Source organism: Catharus ustulatus, chromosome 25 (assembly GCF_009819885.2).
Source record: "Catharus ustulatus isolate bCatUst1 chromosome 25, bCatUst1.pri.v2, whole genome shotgun sequence".
Taxonomy (NCBI): Eukaryota; Metazoa; Chordata; class Aves; order Passeriformes; family Turdidae; genus Catharus; species Catharus ustulatus.
Genome location: NC_046245.1, coordinates 3680937 through 3693238, shown reverse-complemented (window position 1 = coordinate 3693238; position 12302 = coordinate 3680937). Strand labels below are relative to the sequence as shown.

Below are 12302 nucleotides of genomic sequence, written 5' to 3'. Positions count from 1 at the left end.
CATCCATCCATCTGTCCATCCATCCATCCATCCATCCACCCATCCATCCATCCATCATCCATCCATCCATCCATCCATCCATCCACCATCCATCCATCATCCATCCATCCATCCATCTGTCCGTCCATCCCATCCATCCATCCATCCATCCATCCATCCATCCATCTCTCTCTCAATCTCCCACCCACACCCCAGCTGTGCACTCACCTGGCCAGATGTGCAACTCCCCCATCCCTCCCTCCATCTCCCTGCCCACCCCTCCACTCACCTTTCCTTGTGCCCTCTCCCCACTCCCTCCCTCCCCCAGGGGCCTTTTCTTCCTTTTTTCCCCCATTTTTCCCCTCTCCTGGTTCCCCTTTTTTCCATTTTCCCTGGCTCCCTTTGCCTGTTCCTCAATTTTCCATTCTCCATGGCCCTCTTTACCCGGGTCCTCATATTTCCATGTTCCCTACCTCCCTTTTCCCTGTTCCCCAATTTTCCATTTTCCCCACCTCCCTTTTCCCTGTTCCTCATTTTTCCATGTTCCCTGTCTCTCATTGCCCGGTTCCCCATTTTTCCATCTATTTTCCCGTTTCCCCTGCCTTTCCTCACCCCGCTCCCCTCACTCCCCTCACGCGTTTTCCCGCCCCCCCCGGCCGGTCTTTGCTGCCCCCTGCCGGCCGCGCGCCGCCACCGCCCCGCCCTCCAGGCCCCGCCCCTTCGCCCCCTCGCCCCGCCCCTTCCGCGCGCGCTCGGCCCCGCCCCGCGCCCGTCACGCGCCGCGCGGGTTCCGGGTGAGGGCGGCGCGCGCAGGTGGGCGGGGCGGGGCGTGGCGCGCGCGCGGGGATCCCCGGAGTGCGGGGGGGGAGAGGGGGGAGCTCGGGGCATCCCGAACCGGACGAGGAGGAAAAGGGGGGGAATTGGGGCGGGGGTCGCGGGTCTGGGGGTGTCCCGGGCTGAGCCCGGTGCGGGAGACCCTCCCGCTGGTGGAGGCGGAACCCCCCTCCACCCCAGCTCTGCGGGGAAGGGGGTGCGGGGTGACCCCCCCACGGGGTGATACCGGGCGGGGCATCATTAGCGGGTGGTTGGTTATTAGCGGGCGGGAGGTGGGTTATTACCTGTGCGCTGGTCATTCCCCAGCGGTGAATTCCTAGGGGAGGGGTCATTCCCGGGTGGTGGGTCAGTGCCGGGGTGGGGGTCATTCCCGGGCAGTGAATTCCCAGGGTAGGGGGTCATTTCCGAGCGGAGAATTCCCGGGGTGGGGGTCATTCACGGGCAGTGAATTCCTGGGGTGGGGGTCATTCCCGAGCGGTGAATTCCTGGGGGAGGGGTCGTTCCCGAGCGGTGAATTCCCGGCGTGGGGGTCATTCCCGAGCGGTGAATTCCCGGGGTAGGGGGTCACTCCCGGCTAGTGGGTCAGTGCCAGGCTAGGGATCATTCCCAAGGCCGGCTGTGGGTTGCAGAGCTCCGTCCGTGGGGCCGGACAGGCGCGTCCCCCCCATGCGGGCAGGAGCCGGCGCTGGGCCATGAGCAACGCCACGGCCCCCACGGCCCCGGGTGCGGCGGGGGACTCGCTGGTGGGCTCCGTGCTGGGGCCCTTCCTCCTCCTCACCCTCCTCGGCGCCCTCCTGGCCGCGGTGAGTGGGCGAGCGGGGGGCAGCGAGGGGCGGCGAGCGCAGCGCCGAGCCCCGCGCTGCTGCTGATGCTTTTCCCCGCAGGTGATGTACGTCAAGAAGAAGCGCAGGTGAGCGGGGCCGCAGCGCTGGGGGCCGTGCGGGGCTGCGGGGTCACCGCTCACCGCTGACCCCCGGCAGGTCCGACCGCTTGCGGCACCGGCTGCTGCCCATGTACAGCTACGACCCCGCTGAGGAGCCGCCCGAGTCGGAGCAGGAGCTGCTGGTGGAGGCTGAGGAGGCTCAGGTGGGTGGCTCTGGTGGGAATTGGCGTTTATCCTGTTTTTTTCCGTGCAAAAATGAAGCAGCAGCAAGCGAGGTGCCTGGCCCGAGGGAGCTGTGGGATTCGTGGGATCGTTAAGGTTGGGAAAGATCTCCAAGAAGGTTGAGTCCAGCCTCGAGGGAGTTGGGCTTTGGGTGTAATCCAGGGGTTTTTGGGAGGGTTGGGCTGCGTGGGCAGCGCCTTCCCCACCCGCCACGATGCCCTGGGCTGTAGGTGTGTCCCTCTGTGTTGCAGGTGGTGCCCGGCTGGGGGGGAACCTCGCCCCCTTGGCCCCCTCGCAGGGACTGGAGGGCCTGACCCTGCCTGGAGCACCGGGACCGGGTGCTGCCCACGGGAGGAAGGGAGGACGGTGTCAGCACCGGGACCATCAGCCAAAACGGGCAGGATGTGCCCACACTGGTGCCATGATGCCACTGCCCCCACCTCTGAGCACTGACCAGGACGGGACATCTCCCACCTCAGTGCCTCATTTTGCCATTTTTTTTTTTTCCCTTTTGCTTGAACTGCTCCAGCAGCCCCTTGGAAAATGCCAGGAGGGCCCACAGGGGCTGGCAGACTGGCAGGGAGCAGCAGGATCTGCTGGCACGGGATGCCTGGGGGAAGATGGGGTAAATAAAAAGTGTCTCTGCCTTGGCCCCGAGGCTCGGTGTGGGGCTGGGCATTCCAGGCCTGGGGTGGGGGTTTGGGGGGCAGCAGGGCTTTGCCTGTTTGTGTTTCCATTGGCAGCTCAGCCCCGTGGCTGGCTGGTGGCTGCCACCAGCATGGATGTCCCTGTGGAGATGCCCTGGGAGCAGCCGGGGCTGGGGACAGAGGCAGTCACAAACATCCATAAAATGTTTTATTCAAGTAACTGCAAATAGGAACCCAAAAGGTCGTTAACAGTGAACCAAAAAAGAAACCCAAACCAAACCCCGATTCTCTCCCGCCGGGACCGCCCGGCACCGACCTCCGGTCCCGCTGCAGCCGTCGTGCCGGGGCAGAGGGGCAAGGGGAGCATCCCATGGTCCCCCCACACCTCTGCCCTGCCAGCCTCGATCCCTTGAAGCAGCAGAGCGAACTAGACCTCAAAATACCAATTTTTTTTAAAAAAAGAAAAATGGAGCCCAAAAAAAAAGGGGGGAAAAAAAAAAATACCCCACAGCCCCCAGCAACACCCCGAAAACAGGAACCACCGAGCCCACAGTGCCCCGGCAGCGCAGCAGCACATCTGTGAGTTCAGAGAGTGGAACTTAAATATCCAGAGGTAGTTGTGAATGAAAGGAAAAAAAAAAAAGTACTAAACAAAAAAATATATATACCAGAACCTATGAGGAAAGGGGTGCTTGTGTACCCTGGGGACTGGCACCCCCGGAGATGGGCACCCTGGGGATGGGCACCGGGCCCCGAGAGCGCTGCGGGAGCTGCTCCCACACACAGTGCAGTCACCCAGGACTGGGGGGACAAAGGGGGCTGCCCAGGGTAGCAGCAGGGCCAGAGCAAAGGTCTAATGCATTTGGGGGGGGGGTCTCACCTTCACTGCCCCCCCATCTCTTCCCTGCAGAGGCCCCAGGGCAGAGCCCAGTGCTGGGGGGGAGCAGCCAGCACCCACTTTGGGGGGTGAGATCACTGCATGGGGGCAGCGAAGGTGGGGGGTGCCAGCCCCGGCTCTCTGCCGTGATCCCCCTTTCCAGTGGGGCTGCCCCGAACCCCAGGGCTGGGGAGGGGGAGCTGGGGCAGGTGCCCCCCCCCGGGCGAGGGCTGTGGGGGCCGCCCAGGTTGGGCCATTTTCCAGTGCTGCCGTTGTCTGAGGGTGAGGAGGGAGCGGAGGAGGGAGGAGGAGGAGGAAGCCAGGGCGGCACAGTGGGTCTCTCCCCGTCCCTCTCCCCCGGCCGCTGCGGGGCCGTCGGGCGATGAGGTAGCGCCGGTTCGGGAGGTGTCACTGCTCCTCCTCGGATGACTCCTGGGAAATGTTCACCTCCTCCTCGTCCTGCTGCTGCAAGGGAAGGGAGCGTGGCCGGGGGGTGTCAGGGAGTGCAGCCCCACTGCACTGCCCCTGGACAAAGGGCTGGCCAGACAAATCCCACCCCTTGTGCAACGAGGGAAACTGAGGCACAGCACCCTCCTGGATTAAAGCCTGGCCCTGACTCCAGCTTGGAGCTTAAATCCCAGGTGAGAAACTCCCGGGGTGGGCTCACAGTGAAGAGGGGAGACCCCTCAGCACACCCCTGAGTGCACAACACCTCTGAGTGTGGGACTGCTGTCCCCAGCGGCCACCGGGGGGTGGTGTCCCTGTCCAGGGCCGGGTGTCCCCGTCCAGCCCCCGGGCCGGGGTGGGCGGCCGTGACCCCGCACGCGGCGGTGACTCAGGGCTGAGTGAGCCTGAGTCACAGCGGCCCCCGCTTCCTCCCTCTTCATTCACAAAAACGCCACCGCGCCTGCCAGAGCGGGACATCGTGTCCCGGCACGGCCCCGCTGGCACGGGACAGGCTCCTCCCACACCCCCCCGCACTGGCTGCCCACCCCGGGGTCCCCAAACAGCTCCTGGCACTGTGACACCGGCACAGGACATCCCTGGCTGGTCTCAACCCCTGGGCTCTGCAAGGAATTTCAGTGGGAAAAGGAGCAGAGTCTGGGACAGCCAGGGAGATTAAACTGTCCGGGTATCAGAGCTGGGAACCGAGGGAGAAAGGAGAAAAAAGGGAATGGAGGAGGGAAAGCTCAGGGAAGGAAAGGGGTGGCTGCACCCACGGGTGCAGGAATGCTGTGCAGGGACCCGGGCAGGCATGTGCCAGCATGTCCCCAGGGCAGGACCAACCACCCAACGCTGCTCTTGGGCCCATGGGGAGATGGTGGGGGGTCAGGATTCCTCAAACCCCCAGCCCTAGGGGGTTTGGAGCCCACCCAGTGCTGTGTCCCACTTGCCCAACTACTCTGAGCTCCTCCAACACTACAGCATTCACCCCACCGTGACCAAAATACGGTCCTCAATAGCCACTTGCACCTCTCAACTGTGGCTCACCCTCACTGTTGAGGGCTGGCAAAATGAATCTGGGGCAATTTTGCCCCCAAGGAATTTTTTGAACAGCTAAACAAAAAGAAAAGAGCCCCAAAAAATTATGCTGCTTGCTCTTTTCCCTGGTTTGGGGCTCTCTGATCCCTTCATGGGGCTCTCTGGGGAGCTGCTGTACCCCCAAAGTGCCCAGCACCCTGCCAAGGTGGATGGGGAAGGGAAAAGCCCACTCACCGATGATTTTTTGGGTCGCCCTCGAGGTTTCCTCCCTGGTGTGACTGCAGCTTTCTGAGCCAGGACAACAAAAAAAAGCATTTTGATCAGGCTGTCCCCAGGATGCCGGCAGGGGTGGGTGGTGTTCTCCTTCCTCCCACCCACAACTGCCAGATTCATCACCCCAGTGGCATCTCCTGGGGTGCTGCTGCCAGCCCTCCGAGCCCCCCCAGCCCCGGGATGCCCCGTGAGTCACGAGGTGGGTGCAGGATGTGAGTCGCGTGTTTTGCAAACAGGTTTATCTCGGGTGTCCTGGTGCTGACACAGGGCCCCCAGCTACCCCACCCTCCCTGGGCCAAATTCCCACCCCCATCCCCACCTCCAAGGCAGATCTGCCCTGAATTCTCCATGACTGAGCTCAAAGCAGACCTGTGGTACCAGCACCCAGCTGGATCAGCCCTGTCCCCAGGTACCTACCCTGCCCTTTGTGGTGGCCTTGTTTTTACTGCCCTTCGGCCGTCCACGGGGTCTCTTGGGGGTCGGGGCCTCGCTGGGCTCCTGCTGGAGGGAGAGCAGAGGGGGTTGCATGCCCAGAGTGGCTTCCAGTGCACCCCAGCATGCTCCAGCCTGGGGGTCCCTTTGTTCCCAGCAGACTGCCAGGGCAGAGATGCTCCTCCATGTGGTACTGGGAGCACTGGTCACACTGGGACTGGCGATCAGACACCAGGCACAGGCTCCTGTGTGTCCTTCAGCTGGGCATTTGTGACCTTTTCCGCCCCCAGCATCACCCACTCAGCTCACGTGGATGGTCCCCACGGCCCCTCAGCCCAGACCCCGCTCACTGCTGGTGCTGCAGCAGCCCAGGAAGCGTCAGGGAAGCCACAAATCACCTTTTCTGCAGGAAAACGATGTGCACAAACCGCACCTGCCTCGGGGGGGGCTGAGCCGGGTTTGGTACTATAAAGGCTCCAGCAGCATCTTATCTCTCTGAGCAGCTTTTGCTAATGGGGCTTTAATTAGCCCGTCTGCAAAGGCAGGTTCAGCAGGGCCTGGGGAGGGGCAGCAGAGCCCCCAGCCAGGGCCAGGAGCTCTGGGGGGACTCTGGAACCCCCCAGGAGGGTCTTGCTGCTGATGAGCCTGGAGGTGCTGCCCAAAGTGGTAACAGGGCTGCACTGGGGGTGCCCCAGCCTAGGGGTGTAGGTGTGGGGGGGTTTCCTTGTGCCCCATACCCTGGAGGTGCCCAATCCCTCCTTTCTCATAGGGGACCCCACATACCTGCGGCTTCTTCCTAGGCCGCCCTCGGCCCCTCTTCTCCGACACGTCTTTCTCCCCCTTGGAGGCCAGGGGCTGGCTGGATTTGGCGCTGGATTCACTCATTGTCTGTCCCGGGAGGGAGGAAGGTCAGTCAGCCACGGCTCTGGCTCACCATGCCAGCCATGACATCCCCCAGCCCTCACCCTGGGCCAGGTGAGATCCCCCTGCACGCTCCTGGCATGGCTGGGGAGCAAAATGCTTTGGGCAGGGCAGTGCCCCAAGCCCATGGCACGGCCACCCTGCAGGACCAGCCAGTGCCCACCACTCAGGCAGCTCCTGGGGGCCACTCAGGCATTTGGGGAGCAGCAGCTTGGCCAGCCCATCCTGCAGAGCCCAGCCCCTTTCCTCAAAAAGAGGAGAGTGGCTCCAGATATAATCTGAAATCCCACATGTGCTGCTGGCACCCATGAGGAGAGACAGGATGAGTGGTGGCACTGGGGACCTTGGGTGTCCCCAGGGGGGTGCCAAGGCCCTGGAGTGGGGCTCAGGGCCCCACAGCCCTGCTCCCCACCCCACCCTCAGCACTGCAGCACACAGGGTGGCTGCTGCACCCCTGCCCCTGGGGTTAGGGACAGGCACTCCGACCTGGGAACACTGGGTTGTCACCTCCCCTGTGCATGTCCCAAAGGGCTGGGCAGCTCTCCTTGGCCCTTGGAGCAATCCCACAGAGGAAAAGGCTCCATCTTCCCCTCTCCACCTTACTGCTTCCCAGGGGCACAGGGAAAACCTGCTTTTCCAGAGCCGTGGGGGCGGCTCCATGCCCGTCTGCCAGGCCAGGAGCCGGGAGGATGGAGCCAGGGTGGCAAGGAGCAGGATTGCTGCCACAGCCCTGGTGCTTGCTGGTGACCCCACACAGGGCCAGGTGACCGTGTCCATGCTGGGGACAGCGGCCTAGAGTGGGATGTGAGGCTTCCCAGCAGGAACAGAGCTGTGTGCCCAGTCTGAGTGTGCTGATGTATCCTTGTACCTCTGGGGTAATAATGCTCAGTTCTGAGGAACTGGTCCCAATTTGATGCTGTTGGAGCACCTGGGACAGTGGGGCTGTGAGTGCAGAGGGTGCTGAGCCCCCTGGGACACTGAGCCTCACTGGGGAGGGTGTGGGCAGGACATGCAGCCTGAGGAGCCACACTCAGACCTCTGAGCCTTTTCAAAAAACAGGCGTCAGCTCCTGCTCCCCTCTGGAAGTGACTCATGAGTACAGAACAACAACAACAAAAACCACCCTCGGAGTCTTTTTTTTTTTTTTGGGAGACAGAAACCATGCAGTAGTGTAAACACCCCGAAAATATTACTCACAGCATCCCAGAGCCCATCAAGGAGTCTCTTAGGGGAAAAAAGAAGTATGGTTTAGATTTAGGCCAGCAAAGGGCCGGCTGCTGGTCGGGCTGGGATGGGGTTTTGTCTCTTTTTAAGTCAATCTCTGTCAGAGGCAGCACAGCCTCGAGCTGCTGCATGCCCCCTCCTGCAGCTGGAAACAGATGGGCCCAGCATGGCCCCCACCCTGCTGTGCTCTCCTCCCCTGGAGGAGGGACCAGACCCCACAGCAGCTCCAGCTGGGAATGCCAAGGGGACCCTCCATGGGATGGGGATGCTGCTGGGTCTGCCCCCACCCCCCACCAAAAGCAGCTCCTGCTGCTGCAAAGTTGTTGGTGCTGGGGAAAGCACGTGCACCTCCCACCCATCCCTCTGCATCCCACCCATCCCTCCCTCCTCATCCATCCCTCCCTCCCTCCCTCGGGCACCTCAGAGCTCTCCCCAGGCGCTGCAGAGCTGAGGGGGCTCAGGGAGCCCCGCTTTGGCAGAGGGGCTTGGGAGGAGGATGCTACAAATGGGGGATGCTTCTCTCCCATCCCAGCACCTTCCCAGCCGCCCCCCTGTAGCCGAGAGCAGCCCCAGCTCCCCGCGATGCCCCCGGCTCGGCAGCACCTGCCAGAGCCGGGTGTGCTCCGAGCCTGCGGGACCGTGCCGGGCACATGGCGGGAGCAGCTCCGGCCCTGCTCACACGCAGCAGAGCCACGGAGGGAGGGAGGGAGCAGCTGGGTTGCCATGGAGGAGAGGAAGCAGCTGAGGGAGAAACCTTTCCAGGCAGGGAGGAATCAGTGGGGGACGCGGGCAGGGGCTGCCCGGCTCCCCGCGGCCGAGCTGGGGGGGGAAACATCCCTGCACGGTTTGGAGGTGGAGGGGCCACATCTGCCTCTGGATTGATGGAGCTGGGGGAAGGAAACCTCCTCCCCTCTCCATCCCTGTGGATGCTGAGCCGCCGGGTTCTCCTCCCCCAGCCCCATCTCTGCTCCAAGCCTGAGCTGGGCTGTGCTCAGCAGCCACCTCTGGGTTGCACAAGCCCAGCCTGTCCCCTCGGAGCCATGAACCATGAGCTGGGCTGCCCTCAGCAGCCACCTCTGGGTTGCACAAGCCCAGCCTGTCCCCTCGGAACCATGCACCCGGTGCTTGCTGGGCCTGGTCCTGCCTTCCCAGCCGCCTGCGCTGGCTTATGCTGCTCCGTGCAGATAACCCCATAAATCCCCCGCTCCTGCCACCTACTCTTAGATTAAACAAACTGGCCCAGGAGAAGCGGGGAGATAGGCGGGGGCTTAGATCTTAAAAAAAAAAAAAAATATATATATAAATACACACACACACATATATATATATATATATATATGTATATGTATAAAATCTCTTCACGCCCAGAAAATCCAGCCTGATGGCAGCTGGAGAAGGATCCCAGCCGCACCTCCTGGCAGAGGGATGGGGAAGGAGGAGGGGAAGGAATCGTGGAGCAGAAGTTGAAGAGCCTGTTGGGCAGGGGTGCGGGCCGGGAGGGATGTGCGGGCTCCTCCTTAGCTCAGACCCGCCGTGGGGCTGCTCTGAACCCCACCCCGGGGCTGCCATTGAGGAAAGTCCCCCCCTTCCTTCCTGGGATGCATAATAAAAGGAAGTGATAAAGGAAAGGAAGGAGGGAGGTGGAGGAGAAAGAAAAGAGGCAGGAAGGGCACCATCAGGGCTTTGTGAAGCTCCTGTCCTGGGGGGGTGGGTAATAAAACGCCTCGTGGAGCCCGCGCTGCTGGCGGGATGCGGGCCCGGCGGGGTGCGGGGGCACCATCCGGGGGGCGGCCGAGCCCCAGCACCGCAACTTCGCCCCGAGCCGCGTGTGCGCTCTCGGTGAGCCGGGCTCGGCCTCGCACCGGCCCCGCGCACCGCCCGCCGCCGCAAGGCCGGGTCCCGCTCCCACGCCCGTGCACCGGCCGCGGCCCCACGCACCTTGCACGGTCCCGGCCCCGCGGGCTGTCCCGGGGCCGTCCCGGGGCCGTGCGGGCCCCCGGGCTCGGTGCGGGGCGTTCGCATCACCCACAAACCGAATAAGTGCAGCAAAGTGGGAGCAGCGGCACCGGGGACCCCCGCCCGTGCCCTCCCCGCTCCGCCGCGGCCCGCCAGGTGCATCACGCTGCTATTAACAATAATTAATACCAATAATAAAGCCGAGCCCCGCCAGCCGCGTCCCTGCAAAGCCCGACACGCCGGGGCCGATCGTGCCCCGCATGCGGCCGGGGGAAGCGGAGCCCCGGCCCCCCGCGCCCCCCGCAGCACAAGGAAGAGGAAGGTGGCACTCACAGTCAGCTCGATCCCGGAGCCGGCCGTTCGCGGTGGGTTTTGGGGGCGGTTCGACGGTTTTGTTTTTCCCGGCGGGTCTGTGTTGCGGAGCGAAGGGACCTCCCGCCCGCGGCGACTGCGGATCTGCAAGGAGAAGAGAGAGGCTGCGGCTCAGCCCCGCATCCCCGGCCCCGCCAGGCCCCGCGTATTTATATAAATAATAAAGAGCGAGAGAGAAAAAAATTGCTCCAGGAGGAAGGAAGCTGGGTCAAAATCATTTGCAGAGAACGAGGGGAAAAAAAATGGGGGGGGGGAGAAAGGGGGGGAAAAAAAAAAAACCGGAGCGAGCTCCTAGGCTTACTGGAGGGGATCCAGCTGCTAAAAATAGCAAAATCACACTCGAAATTAAATAAGGGCAAACAGGCGAAGGGAGCTCCCAGCGCCGGCGGAGCGGGGGAGGCGGAGCCGGGGCCGCATCACGGCGGGGGCGGCGCGGGGCGGCGCGGCCGGGAGCGATAGGGCCGTTCAAAGGGCTGCGGCGGCGGCTGCGCCCCCGGCCCTGCCTGCCCCGCGGGCCCGGCCTGCCCCACCGGCCCTGCTCGCACATGGCGGCTCCCCCGGGAGCCTGCGAGCAGCGGCGGGGAGGATTGAGATACCCTCGTGTTCTCCATGCGGGAATGTTCCCCGATAGGGGTGGCTGTCCCCGGCTGGGTGACCCCCCCCGCCATGGGAGCACCCCCGGTTCACCCCTCTCTGTACTTTGGGCTATTTTGGGGGGTTTGGTGTCCCCCCGTGGAGGCAAGCCGTGTGCCCATGGCCAAAGCACAATGCTCCTGTTTGCTGCCTCCTCACCAGGTCAACCCCCCAATAAAAAAAGCTTCTGGTCCCCATCTTGGAGGCACCAGCAGTGGGGGCTCCCTCCCTGGGGCGCTCAGGGCTATCAGGATCGTGTGGTGATGTTCATTTAATGTTTTACTGCAGCCCCACTGCTGAAAGGGGAGGGTGGTGGGGGAGCAGGTCCTGGTTGGCACAGTGGGGTTTGGGGGACAGAGTCTGCTCAGCACAGTGGGGGTTTGGGGGATGGAATCTGCTTGGCTCAGTGGGGTTTGTGGGACAGAATCTGCTCAGCACAGCAGGATTTGAGGAGCTGGTCCTGCTCAGCACAACGGGGTTTGGGGGACAGAGTCTGCTCAGCACAGTGGGGTTTGGGAGCAGGTCCTGGTTGGCACAGTGGGGTTTGGGAGCAGGTCCTGGTTGGCACAGTGGGGTTTGGGAGCAGGTCCTGGTTGGCACAGTGGGGTTTGGGGAGCAGGTCCTGGTTGGCACAGTGGGGTTTGGGGAGCAGGTCCTGCTCAGCACAGTGGGGTTTGGGAGCAGGTCCTGCTCGGCTCAGTGAGGTTTGGGAGCAGGTCCTGGTTGGCACAGTGGGGTTTGGGAGCAGGTCCTGCTCAGCACAGGGGGTTTGGGAGCCAGGTCCTGCTCAGCACAGTGGGGTTTGGGAGCAGGGCCTGCTCGGCTCAGTGGGGTTTAGGAGCAGGTCCTGCTCAGCACAGCAGGGTTTGGGAGCAGGTCCTGCTTGGCACAGTGGGGTTTGGGGAGCTTCTGAGCACCTCTGAGGCTCTCCTGGGCTTTAAGCAGGTGCTGGGCTCAGTCTGCAGTGAAAAGCTTTGTTCAGAATTCCTCTGGTCGTTTTGGAAGTGGTTTGGGTCAGTCTGGGATTGGCTGAGACCAGCTCTCAGGTGAGGTACCCCAAAACCCAGGTCCCACTGTGTCAGGGCAGTGGTTTTTTCGAGCATTTGGGGTCTTGCAGTGGTTTTCCTTGATGGGATGCCTGGAAATCCAGAGCTCAGGATCCCATTATGTGAAGTTTCTGCCAACTATGAAAACAACTGTCACAAATCTAATGGAAACTGATTGAGGTGCTTTTGACCATCCTAACTCTAAGGGTAGAACTCTGAAGTGAGGATCTGAACTTCAGGTTGCTGGATTTAAGTTTCAGTTTTCTTTTATTAAAAGAAAAAAAATGGGGAACTTTAAAAAGAGGAAATGTGAAAGTAGCAATATCTGCCTGTGCAAAACTGCTCTGGCAGGGAAGGTTTGTGATGCAAAACAAACCGAACCCAGCCAGGCTTGGGGCACTTGTTTCTGCGAATTGTTATTTGGATTTTTCAAATCCCCTGCAAATTCCCCTGCCTAAAATACAATCGGCGCAGTGTCCCTTTCTGACGGTTAAAAAATGAAAGCAGAGAGGGGAAGAACC

General features: G+C 62.2%; 2 protein-coding genes across 4 annotated transcripts; one reads left to right on the top strand and one right to left on the bottom strand.

The window, feature by feature from the left end:
- The first annotated feature begins 893 nt into the window (after positions 1 to 893).
- On the top strand, positions 894 to 2570 carry SMIM29 (small integral membrane protein 29). The gene is made up of 4 exons (XM_033080320.2): positions 894 to 1616; positions 1698 to 1723; positions 1794 to 1899; positions 2170 to 2570. Exons 1-4 carry the CDS (start codon positions 1506 to 1508, stop codon positions 2230 to 2232), a joined length of 306 nt encoding a protein of 101 aa, XP_032936211.1. The 5' UTR covers positions 894 to 1505; the 3' UTR covers positions 2233 to 2570.
- Positions 2571 to 2760: 190 nt separating this feature from the next.
- HMGA1 (high mobility group AT-hook 1) lies at positions 2761 to 10520 on the bottom strand. 3 transcript variants are annotated; one of them, XM_033080321.2, is made up of 6 exons: positions 10404 to 10520; positions 10064 to 10186; positions 6413 to 6517; positions 5615 to 5698; positions 5159 to 5212; positions 2761 to 3907 (listed from the first exon to the last, which is right to left on the bottom strand). In XM_033080321.2, exons 3-6 carry the CDS (start codon positions 6512 to 6514, stop codon positions 3851 to 3853), a joined length of 297 nt encoding a protein of 98 aa, XP_032936212.1. In that variant the 5' UTR covers positions 6515 to 6517; positions 10064 to 10186; positions 10404 to 10520; the 3' UTR covers positions 2761 to 3850. The 3 variants fall into 3 exon arrangements, with proteins under 3 accessions (XP_032936212.1, XP_032936213.1, XP_032936214.1); XM_033080322.2 differs by having other exon boundaries at positions 5615 to 5695; XM_033080323.2 differs by having other exon boundaries at positions 2761 to 3904; positions 5615 to 5695.
- Between the last annotated feature and the right edge of the window lie 1782 nt (positions 10521 to 12302).